Source organism: Jaculus jaculus, chromosome 17, assembly GCF_020740685.1.
Source record: "Jaculus jaculus isolate mJacJac1 chromosome 17, mJacJac1.mat.Y.cur, whole genome shotgun sequence".
NCBI lineage: Eukaryota > Metazoa > Chordata > Mammalia > Rodentia > Dipodidae > Jaculus > Jaculus jaculus.
The window spans coordinates 14,627,974-14,647,919 of record NC_059118.1 but is presented as its reverse complement, the minus strand read 5'-3'; the positions used below and the strand labels follow the sequence as shown (position 1 = coordinate 14,647,919).

The 19,946-nt window shown below is 43.7% G+C and overlaps 1 protein-coding gene across 2 annotated transcripts in view; it reads right to left on the bottom strand.

The window, feature by feature from the left end:
• Window positions 1–19,946, bottom strand: part of Stac (SH3 and cysteine rich domain) — a 153,606-nt gene that overhangs the window by 10,506 nt on the left and 123,154 nt on the right. For both annotated transcript variants that reach the window (XM_045136795.1, XM_045136796.1), the window contains 2 exons: window positions 5,923–5,974; window positions 4,903–5,040 (listed from right to left, as the gene is read on the bottom strand). In XM_045136795.1, coding sequence (XP_044992730.1) covers window positions 4,903–5,040; window positions 5,923–5,974 — 190 coding nt within the window. The remainder of the gene's footprint in view (window positions 1–4,902; window positions 5,041–5,922; window positions 5,975–19,946) is intronic.

Genomic DNA, 19,946 nt, shown 5'->3' with positions numbered 1-19,946 from the left:
ATACTGTGTAAGCAATTTTGCCCCAAAACTTTATCATTTCTTTACTTGCAGGTAGGTAGGTAGGGAGAGAATGAACTCCAGATGCATGTACCACTTTGTGCATCTGCTTTATGTGGGTACTGGGGACCTGAACTGGGGCTGGCAAGCTTTATAAGTAAGCTCCTTTAACTGCAGAGCCATCTTCCTAATCCAATAATTTAAAAAAATTTAAATTTTTTATTTTTAAAATTTATTTATTTATTTCAGTGGGGAAGAGAGAGGTGTGTCAGGGACTCTTGCCACTGCAAGTGAACTCCAGATGCATGTGCCACTTTGTGCATCTGGATTTATAACTTTTTTTTTTTCATTTATTTATTTGAGAGCAACAGACACAGAGAGAAAAGGCAGATAGAGAGAATGGGCACACCAGGGCCTCCAGCCACTGCAAATGAACTCCAGATGCGTGCGCCCCCTTGTGCATCTGGCTAGCGTGCGTCCTGGGGAATTGAGCCACGAACGGGGTCCTTAGGCTTCACAGGCAAGCGCTTAACCACTAAGCTATCTCTCCAGCCCCCAGACTTATAACTTTTTTTTTCAATGAAAGTAAAGCATTTTAATTATAAGCAAAGTTATAAAACCAAGGTAAATTCATAGAGACCAGTGTCTCAATTTCCTATATTAGAACTCGTAATACCTCCAAAGCACCACAGAGCATCCATCTGGGTACATCTGGGGGCATTTGTGTTTAGATAAGTAGCCATGACTGCCATGGGATATGTCAATGTGGGGGGTCTGTGTACCCACATTCACGCCTGAACTTGCAAATGTGAACGTGTGACCCCAAGAAGTTTTCATGGGAGCCTTCTCCTTTTACACGATTAGATTCAAAAGATAAGCTTGAATGTCTTTGTTTGTCTTGTATTTAAATTTAGTTTTAAAAATTTATACTGTGGGGCTGGAGAGATGGCTTAGTGGCTAAGCACTTGCCTGTGAAGCCAAAGGATCCAGGTTCAATTCCCCAGGACCCACATTAGCCAGATGCACAAGGGGGCACATGCATCTGGAGTTCATTTGCAGTGACTAGAGGCCCTGGTGCACCCATTCTCTCTCTCTCTCTCTGCCTCTTTCTCTCTGTCTGTCACTCTCAAACAAATAAATAAAAAGAAACAAAATTTATACTGTGACTATGATTTAAGAGGAAAAGAAACATACCCTTAACTAAATCCTGCATTTCTTCACCCCCTAGCTATTTATATTAACTTTTCAGTACTGTTGAAAGAGACCCCAGGTCCCTCTTGCCTCTTTAAAGGGAGGTCTGCTCCAGCCCACAGCCCAGGGATTGGCCACTGTGAAAACCTCCTCTGAACGTTCTCTCCGGCAGGCCACAGGGCTACCCGGTATTCTAGGGTTAGGTGTGATTTACTCCTTTCTGATCTTTTACTCTACTCTGGGCCACCTGATGCCATTGAACCCCAAGCTTCAATGCTGCCCACAGTGGTGATGAAGGCAAAGTGGACAGTGACAAGGAAGCCTTAAATGTCTCTGGGCCACACCTGGCTCCATCTGGCTGTTCACTGTGATTCCACCGATGGACCCAGAGCTCCGGGTCCCTCTGCATCTCTTTCAGAGAATTTTCCTTCAGAGATCTTTTCACCTGGGAAGACCACTTCCAATGTTCTGTCCATAGAAACTACCACCACATCCTCAGAACTACGTTGTTTCCCAACATTCCCTAAAGTAAGCATTATTGTTAAGTGACCGTCTATCATTGTGCAAGGGGTCCTAACTGTCACTAGGAGCATCACTCTCGTGATTTTTTTTTTTTTCTGGCATAATTTCTCCTCTGTGCATATAGTATTTTTCTGAGTACATTATAGAAAGTGGAGTTACTGCATGCACGAGGTTGAATAATTAATACACAGCTTCCAATCATTACTAAAAATGAGCGGACTGATGTAACTTAGCATTCGCAGTAAGCGAATCTCACTGTCTCCATCTGCCACCTTTATTAAATGTGTGGAGATTAGTTGGGAAGAAGGAGAGGCTGAATGGAAGGAGAAGGGGAGTAAGAGAGGAATATTGGAGGGGTATGTTCAAGCTATATCATATATAGGTATAAAACTGTCAAAAAGAAAAACTTTATAGAAAAAACAATGCTTAGATTAACTGGTGTACTTTCTTTTTCTTTTCTTTCTCTGTTGTTTAAAAACCTTTATATTGGGCTGGAGAGATGGCTTAGCAGTTAAGGCACTTGCCTGCAAAGCCAAAGGACCCAGGTTTAATTCCCCAGGACCCATGTAAGCCAGATGCAAAAGGTCACTCATGCGCCTGAAGTTTGTTTGCAGTGGCTGGAGCTGGGGTACCCATTATTTCTCTCTGCCTATTTCTTTCTCTCTCAAATAAATACATAAAATAAAATATTTTTAAAAACTTACTATTGGGCTGGAGAGATGGCTTAGCAGTTAAGCGCTTGCCTGTGAAGCCTAAGGACCCCGGTTCGAGGCTCGGTTCCCTAGGTCCCACGTTAGCCAGATGCACAAGGGGGCGCACACGTCTGGAGTTTGTTTGCAGAGGCTGGAAGCCCTGGCGCGCCCATTCTCTCTCTCTCCCTCTATCTGTCTTTCTCTCTGTGTCTGTCGCTCTCAAATAAACAAATAAATTTAAAAAAAAAAAACAAAACAAAAAAACTTACTATTGACAACTTCCATATGTAGAGACAATAATATCATGGTCATAGTCCCTTTGTTTTCCCCTTCCCAAATGCCCCCTCCTCTGAATCCCTTCTTTCCAACTAGCCTCTCTTCTATTTTGATGTTATTATTTGCTTTCCTCCTATTATGCAGGCTTGTGTAGGTAGCATCAGACACTATGAAGTCTCGAACGATGGCACTTTGTGTGTGGCAGCCAGTCTTGTAAACGGCCCTCCCCTTCCTTTGGCTCTTAAATTCCTTATTCTACCTCTTCATTAATGGAACCTGAGCCTTGGAGGGTATAATAGAGATGTCTCATTTAGTGCTGCCTACTGAATACAGCACTTTGGTGCATGTTGCACTATTTTTTAATAATTTTTATTTACTTGAATCTAAAGCAGTAGGTATTAAGCATTTGTAAAATCTATCCTTCATGTTATAATTTTTTCTTTAAATGTTTCTTTTTAGGGAATGGCCTCAAAAGAAAGATAGATTATTATTATTATTTTTTTTTGAAAGCCTTTTCCTCCCAAACTGGGGATCAAACTCAGGGCCTTGGGCATGCTAAGCAAGTGCTTTGTCACCAGGCAACCTTACCAGATTTTTTTTTGTGTTTTGTGAGACAAGATCTTGCTATGTAGCTCAGCCTGGCCTTCAAAATTCAGTAGGTAGTCCAGGTGTGTTGGTTTGAATCAGATGTCTCTCATGTGTTCTGAATGCTTGGTCCCCAGCTGGTGGGAGTTTGGGAGGCGGAGCCTTGGTGGAGGGAGTGTTGTTGGGCAGGCTTATGGGTGTTAGAGCCCAGCCTACTCCCTTGCCAGAGCTTGGCTCACTATCTTGCTACTGTTTTCCACCTACTGTGGCAAGACATGATGCCCAGCTTTAGCTCATGCCATGCTTTCCCCTGCCACCATGAAGCTTACCCTTGAGACTGTAAGCTAAAATAAACTCTTTCCTCTCATCCGCTGCTTTTGTCCCAGCAATGAGAAGTCACGTACCATGCCAGGCTAGTCTTGGTTTTGAGATCTTCTGGTCTTTGTCTCACAAATGCTGGGATTACAGGTGCGAGACATCATGTTCGGCTTGAGGATGTGTTTGCTATTTGGATAAAGTCATTTGGGGCCACACGTGGCATATAAAATTGCTAATCAGCTGGGTGTGGTGGCGCATGCCTTTAATCCCAGTACTCAGAAGGCAGAGGGAGAAGGATCGCAGTGAGTTCGAGGCCACCCTGAGAATACATGGTGAGTTCCAGGTTAGCCTGAACTAGAGTGAGACCCTACCTCAAAAAACCAAAAAAAAATAAAATAAAATAAAAAAAAATAAATAAAATGGCTAATCAAGTTGGGTCAAATGAAATTTAAGAATGATACATTGGGGGGCTGGAGAGATGGCTTAGCGGTTAAGTGCTTGCCTCTGAAGCCTAAGGACCTTGGTTCTAGGCTCGGTTCCCCAGGACCCACGTTAGCCAGATGCACAAGGGGGCGCATGCGTCTGGAGTTCCTTTGCAGTGGCTCAAGGCCTTGGCACACCCGTTCTCTCTGTCTCTACTGCCTCTTTATCTCTCTGTCACTTTCGAATAAATAAATAAAAATTATTACAAAAAAGAATGACACATTGGGAATAATTATAAAGTTAAAATAATGATGTGTGTGTGTGTGCACGTGTGTATGCACACGCATGCACACATGTGCCTATCTCTGAAGGCAATTCTAAAAAGAAGAATACATTCAGGGTATGATTTAGGGAACTATTGAATAGATAAATATGAAAATTATGAATGCATTTGTTTATGCCAGGGCTCATCCATTCCACCTAGAGTCATCCACCATTGCCTTGAGAAATATTAGCATTGTTATGGCAAGAATGTAGAAAGAGGCAAAATTTTGACTTTGAAAAGTCCAAAGTTGGACATTGAAATCTATTGTGAGACTTTGTTGGGAGAGAATGAAAAGAGATTTCTAATTTTCCACATCCGTCTCCCAGTACTTCCACAATAACCTTACAAGTCTGAGTGTGTGATTGTGTCTTGTAGGAAGGACACAGCCTGTGACACGAGAGGAGGAAGGCATGGGGAGAAGGGCACCTTTCCTGTGATGGAAGAAAACAGAGGGGATCAGGACAGAGCTGGCATAAGACTAGCTTTTCTCACCTGGAACACTTGGTACCCTCACTTACCGCGGCTGGTGTGTTTGGTGGTGTTAGTTTTGGTCACAGTTGGTGCCTTGCTCACCTGGTTTTCTTTCAGTGTTATCTGTCCCTGGTCCTTGCAGCCGATGAAGGTTCTAACACACCTAAAAATCTTCTCATGTTGTTCTACTCTCTGAACAAAGTTCGCTGGAAAGAAACCAATCCTGTCCTGAATTTTTCCCTAAAAGGAAAGAGGAGGTATGCTTGACTGTTGCAGCACTTACCATACCCATAATTACCAAAGGAATTTTCCCTTCTTTCCTTCCTTCCTTCCTCCTTCCCTCCCTCCCTCCCTCCCTTCCTTCCTTCTTTCTTTTTTTTTGGCATATGCATGTGTATGTGTGTGTGGTATGCATGAATGTATGTATGCATGATCATATGTGTGTGGGGGAACTTGCACATGTGTCAAGGTCAAGGTCAGTGTTGGGTGTCCTTTTCAGCTGTTCCCCCCCCAGGTTTTTTTTTTTTTTTAAGACAGGGTCTCTTACTAAGCTTAGAGCTCATAGACTAGCTAGCCATAGTGGTTTTCTAGTATTTTCCTCCCCTGCTCTGGGATTATAAGCACATACCACTATGCCGGACATTTTACATGCGTTCTAGAATTCTGGACCTGGATCCTAATGCTTGCATAGCAAGCACTTTACCCACTCAGCTATATTCCAAGCCATGATTTTTTTTTTCTTTTTTTTAGGTAGGGTCTTACTCTAGCCCAGGCTGACCTGGAATTCACTATGGAGTCTCAGGGTGGCCTCGAACTCACGGCAATCCTCCTACCTTTGCCTCCCAAGTGCTTGGATTAAACATGTGCACCACCATGCTTGGATGATATTTTTCTTTTTTAAAAAAGAAATAGTAGGCTGGAGATATGGCTTAATGGATAAGGTACTTGCCTGCAAATTCTAAGGACACAGGTTCAATTCCCCAGTACCCATGTAATCCACATGCATAAGGTGGTGCATGTGTCTGGGGTTAGTTTGCAGTGGTTAGAGGTTCTGATGTGTCCATTCTCACTCTCTCTCTCTCAAATAAATAAATAAAATATTAAAACAAGAGAAATACCTACTTTCCACCAATCTTCATTGGAATCTTCTAGAAGAGTAATCATGTCTCCTGGCCTAAAATGAAGAATGGATAAGTCAGGTGGGGAACTAACAGGAAGAAGAGAAAATATACTTTAAAGCTAGTGGGGTAGTTTTTCATTTATGCAAATAATCCTAAGATAAATAGAAGTAAATTAAGATTTCACTGGTTCTTCCCACATAAGAGAATAAAAGAAAGTATAATTTACATGCTTTGGTTTTTTTTTTTTTTTTTAACCCAAATCTCTAGAAGGCAAATTTAGGGGCACAACATATAAATTTAGCCAAAACATAAGTAGTGTGTTTTCCTCTAGGGCTTATGACTTTGACAGCCACAAGCTTTTGATTAGGTTTTCAGTACCAGACATAGACTCCCTCCAGTGGAGCTGGCCTCAAATTCGATGGGAGAACAGTTGTTTACCCTTGTAACAGTTGTGCCACTATTGCACCCGTGAGCACATCTTACCTACTTAGTTGGTTATGTAGCTTGCAGCATCTGCTGCTTTATTATTTTTTAATGATCATTGTCTCTATTTTTATGTATTGATGAATATGTTTACATTTCAAAAACTCTACAACTTAGAGGTTGATAAGCATCAGAGTATATTTTTGCCCTACACTCTTCCTCTCATGTTCTGTGCATCTTCCTACTTTCTTTTCCATGCACTTAAACTTATGTGTAGATTTGTGCTTATATTTTGTTTTTATGTTACTGTGTAGTACTGAAACCTAAAATTAGTTAATATGGTTATCTATATCTAGCTTTTTTTTTTTTTTTCTTTTTTTGGTTTTGGAAGGCAGGGTCTCATTCCAGGCCCCTCCCTGCTTCCTGGTCCATTGTAAGTGATGAGTATCAACCGTCTGCCAGTCTCACTATAATAAACTCTGTCGTACCTTCCCCACCGCAATGGGTTGTACTGTAAGCCAAGATAAAACTCTCCTCCCTTAAGCTGCATTTCCTCAGGTAGTTGGCTCATAGCTAATGCAGAATCTTCCCAAGACCATCTTGAAATTTAGAACATGTTGGCTCAGTCCCTCTTTCCCTGCCTGCAGCCATTGTTTGGTGGTATAACTTGGAAATTTGGTCTAGATTTGTGCTCTCGTGTTCACACTGTCCACAAAAAAATCATTAGTCTTTTACCTGATGGAAGTGCTTTGTGGCGAGTGCCCGTGTAGATGTGTGTGGCCATTACTGGACACTTCTTTCTTTTTTTTTTTTTTTTCACACCCGATGTGTATGTTCAAGTGTGTGAGTGTGGGCTTTCATAGCTTTTCTTCAAGGAGCTGTGACAATCTGGAGACACTTTTCACCTTGGGAAATTTCCTTTCCTGTATCTTTCATGATTTTCTCTCACCCATTTCTTTCTTTTTCTCTTTGAGGAAAAGTTTTATTTTATTTGTTGATTTGTTTGGTTGTGATTTAGGGTCTTATGTAGCCCAGGCTAGCCTTGAACTTGCTATGGAGCCAAAGATGACTTTGAACTTCTGATCCTCCTTGCCTCTATCTTCTGTGTTCTAGGAACACAAACCTGTGCCAGCTACCACGATAGGCTCTCCTTCAAGAGCTTCTAGTTGGCACATGCTGGATGTTCTGTCCACCCTCTCTTACCTTGATCATCACATATTTCTCATATGTTTTTGTCTCATATTTCTTTTCTCAATTTAACCCTAATCATTCATTTTTATCTTTAGGCTCATATCTTCTATTATTTATCATGATGCTGAGAATTAGAAATTTTTTTATTTTTAGAAAAAAACATTGATTTTTTTAAAAGGATTCTTTGTTATTTTCTGACAGCTCTCTTTGTTTTCATTTCTTGACTGTTTTCTGAAAATGCTCTTAAATTTGCTTTCTATTATGGAGGCAGTATAATAATAAATCTCTGAGACTATTATTATATATCAAAACAATATTTGGGGGCTGAGGAAATGGCTGAGCAAGTAAGCGTACTTGCAACACAGGCGTGAAGGTTTGATTCGTCTTGAGTTCCATTTCCAGCACCCAGATAAGTAGTTGGGCATGGTCATGCAGGCCTGTAACCCGAGTCCTGTGAGGAACAGAGACTGAAGAATTGCTGAAGCCTGATGGTCAGCCTGTCTGACCAATAAAATGCTATCTCCCAATTCAGTGTGAGACTCTGTCTCAAGGAAGCACATGGGTATGTGATGGCAGAGGACACCCAGGGGTCTCTTCTGGTCTCCTCCCAAGTGTGCACCAGGCACACTTCTGCAATACACATGCATAGCACACATACCCTGCACATAAAAAGAACAATATTCCTTTCCCCTTATTGAGACCTTGTGTCCTCTAGGATTCGGGGAGGAAGCAATTGTCTCATTACTGCTCCATGCCAGACAATTTCCTTCAATGTCTGCTGTTTCCTGTCTGTAGTAAGGACTGAAATGGAAGCAGGTGGGTGTGGACAACTGGACTCTATGGTTTCTCTCCAGCCGGAAGGGCTGTTTTCACGGAGCTTGGTGTAAGGCAGCGGGTGTGTCCATCAGGGCATTTCACTTTCGCATACTTGAAAACCTGGCCGACAGGCCACCGGGCTTCCTGCCGCTGTCCCAGTGATGAATCAACAGTGTTTTCTTCACCCTTGTGAGAGGGGGGTTCAGCGTAAGTCTATTCTGCTCCTAAGGAGAGACTGCTTTTTTTCCCCGGGGTTCCAAATGCAGGTCCTCATGCTTGCAAACACTTTAATCATGGAGCCAACTCCCCGGCCCTGGAAGATATTCTCAGGAGCTTAAACAGAGATAAGTAGATTCATTGTGCTCATTTTGCTATTCTGATTCAATTTCCTCTGCTGCCATGGCCAATGTTCGGTTAATATCTATTTTCACCTGGGATTCCAACAGAACAGATGGGTAGTACTGCTGAAATCTAGGTGTCACGCTCCTCCTCACACGAGCTCTATGGAAAGTTCTGGAGGTAGAAGTTAGTAGAAGGAAATGGACTAATTCAAGGGCAGCTGTGAAGAATTAGACAATTTTCTGTCTTGAACTTTTACCTTTAGGAGGCTCAGGGATGTGAAGGGCTTTTTATAGGACACTAGGTGGCTAAAGTGAGGCAATGGGTGGGGAATCTCTGTGCTGGGTGCTGTTTTTCTTGTCTGTTTCTGAAAATGTTCTGAAATTTACTTTCTTATTTTTTGTTTATTTTTATTTATTTGAGAGCGGCAGACAGAGAGAGAAAGAGGGAGGGGGGAGAGAGAGAGAGAGAATGAGAGAGAGGGAGAGAATGGGTCCTCCAGGGCCTCTAGCCACTGCAAATGAACTCCAGATGTGTGCGCCATTTTGTGCATCTGGCTTTAGGTGGGCACTGGGGAATTGAACCCAGGCCATCAGGCTTTTCACGAAAGTATAACTGCTGAACCATCTTCTCAGCTTGACTTTGTATTCTTGATCTCTTTTGTAGAGATTTTATATTTGAACTATTTATCCCCCTCCCCATTTTTGGGACAATGTAATGGCATCCCAAATACTTTAAACACACTTGCTTTTAGTCAGAGCATTCTGAGTTCAGATGAAAGTTATTTTGACACTGCAAATTATAATTTTATATCATACCACAATATATAATGCAATTCATGACAATAAAAGCATTTGTTTCTTACTTGGTGAAGACAGATCAAGGTTACACTATTGGCCCTTTGCCTGTTTTTTTTTCACAGTAAAATTTGTTGTAGGCTCAGAGGAAGATTTTCAGGTTGGCTAACATAATGTGCTGTGGTTTCAATGTGCAATGTCTCCTATAGGCTCACGTGTGTGAATACTTGGACCCAAGTTGGTGGTGCTATTTTTGGAGGTTATCAATCAAACCCTTTCCCTCCCTCCGTCCCTTCCTTCCGTCAGGGTCTTACTCTAGCCAAGGCTAACCTGGAACTCATAATGATCTCTTACCTTGGCCTTCTGAGTGCTGGAACTAAAGGCATGTACCACTACACCTGATAACTGTTCTTTCTTTTCTTTTTTAAAAAATTTTTGTTTATTTTTTATTTATTTGAGAGCGACAGACAGAGAGAGAGAAAGAGGCAGAGAGACAGAAACAAAGAATGGGCATGCCAGGGCCTCCAGCCACTGCAAACAAACTCCAGATGCATATGCCCCCCCTGTGCATCTGGCTAATGTGGGTCCTGGGGAATCGAGCCTTGAACTGGTGTCCTTAGGCTTCACAGGCAAGCGCTTAACCACTAAGCCATCTCTCCAGCCCCAAGCTGCCTCTTGACAAAACTCAGTAAGACCTTCCCATGTCCCACAAACATCCCTTCATGGTGGCTGAGGGCCCGAGGAGCTGGTGGCAGTTAACCATTGCTGGGGGTGAGGGCCACGGTGTTTTCAGTGGCATAGTCACACATATGTTGCATGTGCTCAGATAAGTAACACCCACACTCATGCAAGCAGCCCTAACTAAGCTCAGCCCTTTTTTTCCTCTCTCTCTCCCCCACAAGACATCGAGGTAGAATAGAGACTAGCTGGGAAGAAGGGGTTTAGAGGGAGAAGAGGGTGAAACTGGAAAGTCATGGGAGGTGATTATGTTCAAAACATATGCATGTACAAAATTATTAATAAAAAAAATAAAAACAAAAAGTCCACATTACGATGTAGGCATTTTTACCATTTAAAAAAAAATTTTTTTTAAATTTTTTTATTTATTTATTTGAGAGCGACAGACACAGAGAGAAAGACAGATAGAGGGAGAGAGAGAGAATGGGCGCGCCAGGGCCTCCAGCCTCTGCAAACGAACTCCAGACGCGTGCGCCCCCTTGTGCATCTGGCTAACGTGGGACCTGGGGAACCGAGCCTCGAACCAGGGTCCTTAGGCTTCACAGGCGAGCGCTTAACCACTAAGCCATCTCTCCAGCCCCATTTTTACCATTTTTAAGATCTCTTACCCTTCCCATTGATTAAGCAAAAAGAAACCCTAGATCAAGCTTACAGCAATGTCATGACTCAGTAAAACTAAGCCAGTGGGAGCTGCAAAGGGAGCTGGCCAAACGACTCCATCAATTAGAGAGCCACTGTCTTTTCTAACCTCCATCCTAAATCTGGGAGTGCTTCCCGTCTGGGCACAGAAGCGGGCAGTCAGGAAATCCTGGACTTTGCAGTTTGATTTTCATCTTCAACCTGAAATCCTTAGGGCTGTTTGCATTTTCCCAAGTCCATATACCAGCAAGAACATTCGGCTGAAGGGCTATTTGGAGGGGATTTGGGCAATATTCCTGAACTGCTGTGGATCACGCTCTCTAGAACCTAATTGAGAGAGGCGTTTGAGTGAGAGGCAGGCTGCTAAACTCATTAGTGGCATTCGGGAAGATCTGGGCTTCTTGACATAGTGCAGTTTCAGAACATCATATGCATCAGAGACTTTCCTCAAATAGCCTTAATTGCATTTTGATGTCCTGGTGACTGTGAAGATTATTTTTAAATCAAATTGGTGCATTAGAATTACATTTAGTTTTAATTAAGTTGATGCATTTGCCAAGTGGTAATGTACTTAGAGAATGGAAAGGAGTCGCTGGGGGAGTCTTGTTCTGTTTTACTGTCTCCAGCGCTCCTCGTATTTTACAGAGGGTGTGTAAAACCTGGTGAGGCGAAGGGCGTGAGAGCAGGCCAAAAAAGAAAAAAATCAAGTGCAGACCTAGGCATAGACTAACAGCGGGGAATCAGAAAACCTTCGTTCTGTTTTTAAGTCGACCACTGACAAAAGGTGTCACAGCTGGATGAGTCATAAGCAATCAGAATCCAATGGGACATTCCAAGCAGGATGTGACTTGAGGTGGAGGTTGACTCTCCTTTAAAAAAATTTTTTTTTGTTCATTTTTATTTATTTATTTGAGAGTGACAGACACAGACAGAAAGGGAGAGAGAGAGGGAGAGAATGGGCGCACCAGGGCCTCCAGCCACTGCAAATGAACTCCAGACACGTGTGCCCCCTTGGGCATCTGGCTAACGTGGGGGATGGAGCCTTGAACTGGGGTCCTTAGGCTTCATAGGCAAGCACTTAACCACTAAGCCATCTCTCCAGCCCATGACTCTCCTTTTAAATAATATTCTCCAAGAGATTTTTTTTAAAAACATGTGCATGTGAGAAGTGACATACCATAACATGCTGGGATCTGCTACTATACTGTCTAAACCCCTTGGCCACAACTAGGGAGGATGGATAACAAGAACAGGAGGAGAGAGCAAGTTTCCTGTGTTCTGTAGCACAATAGGGAAGCCATGGTTGACAACTTTAACTTTATACTCCAAAGCAGCCACTAGACAGGATTTTGAATGTTCCCAACAAAAAGAAGTGGCAAAACTTCTAGGATGATAGGCATGCCAATCAATCACCCTGAAATTCCATCAAAACACATCATATACATTTACTCAAATAACTGTATCTCACAAATACATACAATTATGTGTCAAGAAAAAAATAAAGTGAAAAAAAAATAAAATCAAGCCAGGCATGGTGAGGCCGAGGTAAGAGGATCACCTGAATCTGAGACCAGCTTGGGATACATGAGTTCCAGGTCAGCCTGAGCCCCAGTGAAATCCTTCCTCAAAAGAAATAAATTCTGACTCCTGGGTCTAGGGAGGTAGTTCAACAAAGTGTTTGCCATGCAAGCATAAGGACCTGAGTTTGGAACATGGGCACGCCTGGAAGAGCTTGGCATAGTGGCATGTGCCTGTAATCCTAGTGCTGGAGTGACAGACAGGAGAATCCCTGAAACAAGCTGAATTGGTAAACTTCAAATTCAACAGAAACTCTATGTCAAAGAAAGAAAAAAAATATGCTGGAGCGGGAATTAAGGAAGACACCTGACATTAACTTATGGCTTCCATACATACATCCTTATGCATACGTGCACACCTGCATTTATGCTCCCACACACTATGAATACACACACACACACACGTGCATGCACACCACATACATGTTCCACACAAAAACTGCTGACTTTCTCGCAGAAGAAATATACTCCCATTAACACAGAGTAGAAAATGCAGGTGGAAGAAAGGTGACAGGAGCCAACCTTGGGCTCCAGCCTCAGACTCTACTTCCTGTCTGTGAGTTCTCACGTCTCCCTCTCCTACCTGGCGTGGGAGAAAAGCCTCAGAGGAAGGTGAGCCACTGGCTGGGTGCTTACGTTAGAGCCATCTCTTCAGAATCATCAGGGGAGTGAATGGCTAGCTATATATGCTCTGCCCTAAATGTCCAGCATCCCTTCCCCCAATTTGGTACTCCTTACCAAAATCCTTTTATTTAGAAATTTAACTTTTCTTCCTTATCCTTTCCGTGGGAGGTTCACAGCCAGGCTTCACAGGCCCCCTGATGGCTGGGTGCTTTGATGTCCCTTTGGGATGGGATGCAGCATCCTGACAGCGTGCCCCTGTAGCAGACGTGACTTCTGTCTACTCTCCTGATGTCCCTTCCTCATGCCACTTGATCCCTTCACCTTATTGAGGACACATTCTTGGAACAGCCCCCACAAAGATTAAAATGACGACTTTCAAATCCATGTCAAGTTGTGCTCTGAGAAAATCCAGAGGAAACGAGCCCAAACCGTGTCATCTCTAGAGACCCTTGCAAGTAAGAGCTGATGAGACAGCAGACTGCCTGGTTTCACTCACGCTCGCCCCCAGAAGCCTGAGGCTCGCTGCTTTCGAAGAGTGGTGACTCATAACTCAAAATCCTGTTTTGGGGGGTTAAAAAGAAGATGTGTTGTTTTTTGAAAGCCCCTGTCCTCATTGAGGTGTTCTGACATATACTGAAGTGGTAATTAACTTTTGCCTTTCCTAGTATTTGATAATACTGAGAAAGAAGTTCTTGCCTTTTGTTTCTTAGCTCATAAGCCCTCTTTCCCCTTCATATTTTCCCCCTTAAGACAAATGGCCAGTATCATATAAATCTGCTTGGAGGAAGCTAATAAAACAGAAAATGACTTAGATATGGAAAGTCAAAATAGATTCTCTGGAATAGCATTACATGGCCACTAAAATAGGCATTTGAGCATTTAATCTTACTCTCAATCCTTTATTTCCAAGTCCCTAAGAGGCTTTAAGTGTTTGTGTTTACTTGGAGTTATTTGCATATTCTGATTAGTTACATGAAATATCGATGTGGCAAAGCTGCAAAGGTTTTTTTTTTTTTTTCTCTTGTTTTAAAAATAGTGCCAGGGTGTGAATATGAAGTAATGACAGAGCGTTTGTTCCGCAGACTTCTCAACCCTAAGGCAGTCAAGGTACTGGGAGTGGCTACGTGGTGAGTGTGGAGCATCGTTCTTTCCTGGAAAAGCTCAGCATAGGTTATCAAGCTTTAGCGTGTGGGAACAAATGTGCACCTGACTGTGCCTGAGTATACGAAAGTATGTATGCATGTATGTGACTCAGGGGCTGAGCACACACACACACACACACACACACACACACACACATACACACACCACACAAATAAGTGTACACACTCATACGACTGGGAATATATTATGGGGGAAAGTATATACAGATGAGTGTCTAAGACACACTTACACACTCAGTAGACCAGAAGAATGATTTGAGATGTTCTCTATGTGAATTCATAGGACAGTGTATAGATGATGAGGTTGTCATGGCCCATTCTTTTTGGTGTGCATGTGTTCACGTATGTGAGAGCAAAAGTGCCTGTCACGACGCATGTGCAGAGGTCAGAGGGCAACTCGGGTTTCAGTCCCTGCCTTTCCCCTTGCTGGACACTGCTGGGTTAACCAGACTCGCCGGCCTGTGCGGTTTCTGGCCGTTCTCCTGTCTGCGCCTCCCTTCCTGCCCTAGGTGCACTGGCGTCGCAGACGTTCGTGCTACGGCATACCCACTTTGTGGGGGGTTCTGTCTGACCTCGGGCACTCAGGCTCGTGCGAGTGCTTCTAGTGGGGTTCTCTAGCCAGTGTTTCAAGTAGCATCTTAAAGAGCTCTCCTCGTGAACTGAGCTGGCAGTTCAAGTATCATTCCCAGGCTCTCTAAAAAACCGACAATACAGATCACAAAGCTAAAATGATGTAAGACCTTTAATTACAGGCCCTCGGCAAGCCTGTTATGTACCCTCATAAAAAACCCTCTACTCCACAAGCCTGTTAAGCAACCCCCCCAAAGAAAACCTGGATGATTCTTTAATGTCACCAGATTTCAAATCATCAGCAATGGCTTAGAGACTCCAAGCACAATGGTGTCTCTCTCTATATATATTTTGGTTTCTTGAGGTAGGGTCTCACTCTGGTCCAGGCTGACCTGGAATTAACTAAATAGTCTCAGGGTGGCCTTGAACTCACAGCGACCCTCCTAATCTCTGCCTCCTGAGTGCTGGGAATAAAGGCGTGCGCCACCACGCCCAACTCTGGTTTCCCATCTTGAAAACACTTACAACATGTTATGCCACTGGTTGCAAAACTTAGTTCAAAGGTAAGAACTGAGCCCCACAGCCTCCCTGTAACTAGACTGATCAGGCAGCTTCTCAGGATAGGCTCATGGATGAGAGACAGCCTTGGAACATGTTTTCTATGGTATCTGTAGGGTGATGTTTATGAGGTTGTTTGGGAGACTCTGAATAAAACATATAGTGAAAAGATGCAAATCAGGAGGCTGGGAAGATGGCTAAATGGCCAAAGGTGCTCCCTTGCAAAGCCATCTGGTCTGCGGTTCAATTCCAAGCCACCCACATAAACTGGATACAAAAAGTGGCCCAGGCATCTGGTGTTTATTTATAGTGGCAAGAAGCCCTGGCACACCCTGTATGCTCATATAAATAAGCCACAGTCAAATAAATAAATAATTTTTCATATTTTATTTTTATTTATTTGAGAGAGAAAGAGGGAGAGAGAGTGAGAGAATGGGTGTGCCAGGGCCTCCAGCCACTGCAGACAGACTCCAGATGTGTGCGCCCCCTTGTGCATCTGGCTAACGTGGGTCCTGGGGAATCGAACCTGGATCCTTTGGCTTTGCAGGCAAACACCTTAACCGCCAAGCCACCCCTGCAGCCCATAAGTAATTTTTAATAAACTCCAACAAAACATTTTTTTTGAGAGATGCATATTAAGAGAAGATATCTAAAATATACTACGATGTCATTTCATCCTGGCCATGAGATTCCCACATTTTATTTGTCATTTTGTTTAATACCCAGTCTTTCTAGGAATGAGAAAAACCGAGCTCCAAGACATGAAATATTCTGTAAATTGATGCAAACAGTAAATGTCAGAGCTGGGTACCAGACCTCATTGATCTGGCTCCCAGATTCTGCTTTCTGGTCTTCTCTGACCACCGGGCTCTCTCCCACAGTTGCTTGTGGTGGTGGAAATGTGCCAATCTGTTGTGGGCACAGCTCCAGAGGGATGGGTGGGTGTGATGATCAACCTGTCTACTGGTTACTTGACTCACTGCTGTGACCAAATACCAGACAAGAAGCAGTTTAAAGAAGTAAATGGCTGTCGTTCGAAAAAGCCCATCATGGCAGACAAGGTGCGGCAGCGGGGGCAGGTGGCTGGGTGGTCACTTCATGGCCAGCAATCAGAGCTGGAACAGGAAGTGGAGCCAGGCCACAAAACCAAAAGGCTCACCTCCAGCGACCTACTTCCTCTACTCGGGCTCCACCTGCTACTGAGCCGACTCCCCAGCCCCCGCTAGGACTCATTCTAACGGGGGGGGGGGGGACTTATAGTTAGTGTTTAGGTTCCACAACCTTCCAGAATAGAACCACTAGCTGAGATCCAAGTGCTCACACACATGAGTCTATGGGGGACGTTTGACATTCAAACTACACTAATCTCTGCCATCAACTCGATCCGAGCTAGGGTCACCTAGGAGACAAATGTTTAGGCACGTCTGTGAAAGGGTTTCTAGGTTAGCTGAGGTGGGAAGACCCTCCCTGAATGTGATACCATCTCATGGGCTGGGGCGGACTGAATCGAAAGGAGAATACTACCTGAGCATCGGCCTTTATTACTCTCTGCTTCCTGACTGTGGAGTGAATATGACCAGACATTTCATGTCTCTGCCACCATGGACCCTGATCTGGGACCCAAAGGATGGATAATATTCAAGAATGACAGGTTTTGTGAGCGCCAGAAAGAATTACAGACCAAGGAAGAAAAATCCCCTGACCCATGCCAGTGTGATCCTTTTGGGGGAAAAAAAAAAAAAAAAAAAAAAAGGCCCATGTAAATGAAACAGAAATTGAAAGCAATGACAATGTCCCAGTCCTGCAGTTCCCATAAATTCTGCTTTAATCCAAGGGCAATGGGAGGAGACTGGAGTATTTGACAAGGCTGAGTGCTATAAGGCAACATAGGATTAGTTCCTTCTACTTGTCAGGAGGCAGAGGCTCCTGATGGCTTATACAACTTCTCCAGGACTCACAGGGTCATGGCTAGGATCTAAATCACGTCAAGTGATGCCTATACTTTCACAGTTTTTATTCTTGAACATTATGTAATGCTGCTATTCTCTCTGTCTTTCTCTCTTTCTATCACCGTCTTCCTCCCTCCCTCTCTTTCCTTTCCTCTCTTTCTTTCCCTCTCTCTGTCTCTTTCTCCCTCCCTACCTCCTTCCTTCTTTCCCTCCATTTCGAAAAGAAAGAAGGTACTTTTGGAGCCTATTGGAGCTGGACATGATGGTACATGCCTATGAGCCCAATGCTCAAAAACTAAGACAGGAGAGTTCAGAGTCTGAGGCCAGCCTGGGAATATATATGTATCTGTATGTAAGATTTTATGTGTGTATGTAATATTCTTATCTCAACACAACAAGAAAAGGCAACAAGCTTCGAACCGACTGAAATTGACATGGCTCCATCCCTACAATGTACTAGATATTGTCACTTTTGTAATAACTTCATCCTAGAAGGGCAGACCTGGCTAACTCATTTTCAGTATGAGAAAACTGACGCTTGGGGTCCAGCAGTGCGCCTTATCGTTAGGAGAGGAAGAGGAGGCTATGAAGGCGTTACCTGTCCCCCACAGTTTCAGTGCATCCGCGAACACTGCACTGTGCCTTAGCGCACCCTCCGTCCACAGGGGGTTGGGGTGCTAGCACGCAGACTTGGCCTTCAACAGCAATACGGTGTTGGGTTGGGGGGACGGCTATGGTGGGCGTTAGCAGAATATGTCGAGCATGGATATCAAATACGTTACAGGCTGGGGGCAGAGGGCGACTCTAGGAACAGGCTTGTGGGAGGGAGGGAGGGAGGCAGTGCTGATGCTCTGTTGCTGAGGTAGGATGGAAGGTGGGCGGATCTGGAGGTCGGTGGTGGGCAGGTCTGAGCCACTGGCCTCTGGTAGAAAGAGCTTTCCTTATTATTGGGCAAATATGTGAGGAATACTTACTGAAGTCATGGCACATCTGTGGCTGCTGAGGCCTTGGTTTGGCCATCTGGGCATTTCTGACCTCGAATTCACATTGCTAACATTCCCTATACCTCATGCCTTTGTTCTTTCCTGAGAACCCAGTATGTTCCCCTGGGTCAGCATGCAGATAGATAAGAATGACATCTTATTGAAAGGAATTTTTCCCCTTTATGGTTTTAGGAGAGAGAGAGACAGAGAGAGAGAGAAAAAAAAGATAATTCACAAAGTCACAGTTTACTCCAGGAATTATATAAAATTCTCAAAGTCTTGCTTTATATGTTTTCAATCAAGTGTCTGTTTTTTTTTTTTTTAAATGGGAACCTACCATGTCTTGGAAAAATAAATAAATAAACAAACAAACGAACTAAATAAAATGAGTGTGATTTATCACTTCACTCCTGCAGCCTATAGAACGCAGACATTTCAGTCCTGGGAATGAATTGCCCTGGTTGCCTGGAAGCGGACTGCAAATGGTGGAGTCGTGACGAGACGACTTGACTTTTAATGGCCTACAGCCAACAAGAATAAACCACAGCGCTAGAACCACCAGCAGAAAGCCAGACGCTCCTCAGCGTCCTTGGTGACATTGGCACTGCTCTGCAACTGCTTTTTAAAATCTGGTCACTTCGGAATATTCTTCTAATAAAACTGTGGGATCTGTATAGTAAAGTGGTTGTTGCATCTTAGATTTTAAACACCCAGACGGGAATCTCAAGGATCCTCAACTTAATGCAGGTCACCGTTTTCAACAGACAGCTCATTGTAAGCATCATCTAAAGGTCTCATTTCAGCCACAAGACATAGGCAGACTCCGCTGTGACACAGTTTGTCCCATCTCTGATAGAGTAGTGTGGTGGCTTGACTCAGGTGCCCCCCATAAACTTAGGTGTTCTGAACCCCAGGTTCACAGCTTACGGAGATCTGGGAATTACTGCCTCCTGCAGGCAGTGTATTGTTGGGGGAGGGCTTATGGGTATTATAGCCAGTTTCCCCTTGCCAGTGTTTGTCACCCTCTCTTGTTGTTGTTGTCTACCTAATGTTGTCCAGGAGGTGATGTCCACCCTCTGCTCATACCATTGTTTTCCCCTGCCATCACAGAGCTTCCCCCTGAGTCTGTAAGTCAAGATAAATCTTTGTTACCACAAGTTGCTCTTGGTCAGGTGATTTCTGCCAGCAATCTGAACCTGACTGCAATAGTAAAGTTGGTACCTGATAGACACTTGATTGTGTGGTTTTGGCCTTTTGGAGCTGATTTTCAAAAGGAACGTGAAAGGATTTGAAATATTGGCCTAAGAGATGCAAGTACAGCTTGGTGGACTATTCTGGTCAGAGTTGAAAGACCTGAATGCAATAAGAACTATGGACTGTGAGTTTTGGTTTGTGAGGGTGAGAAAGAGCTTTGCCTGGACTGGGCTAGAAGCCATTTGTGTGAGAGGCTTGATGTTATGCCCATGTCCTGAGAATGTGTGCAGGGTTGCTTTGGGTAGAAACAGACTGATGTGAGCAGAGGGATATGGCACAGAAAAAAATGGAATCTTTCAACTGAAGCTGCTGCCCATTCAGCTGCAATTGTGTGAGAAATTACAAAACATTGAGAATGGGCCAGCTGACCTGCACTTGAACAACAGACAGAATGCAGTCTTTTG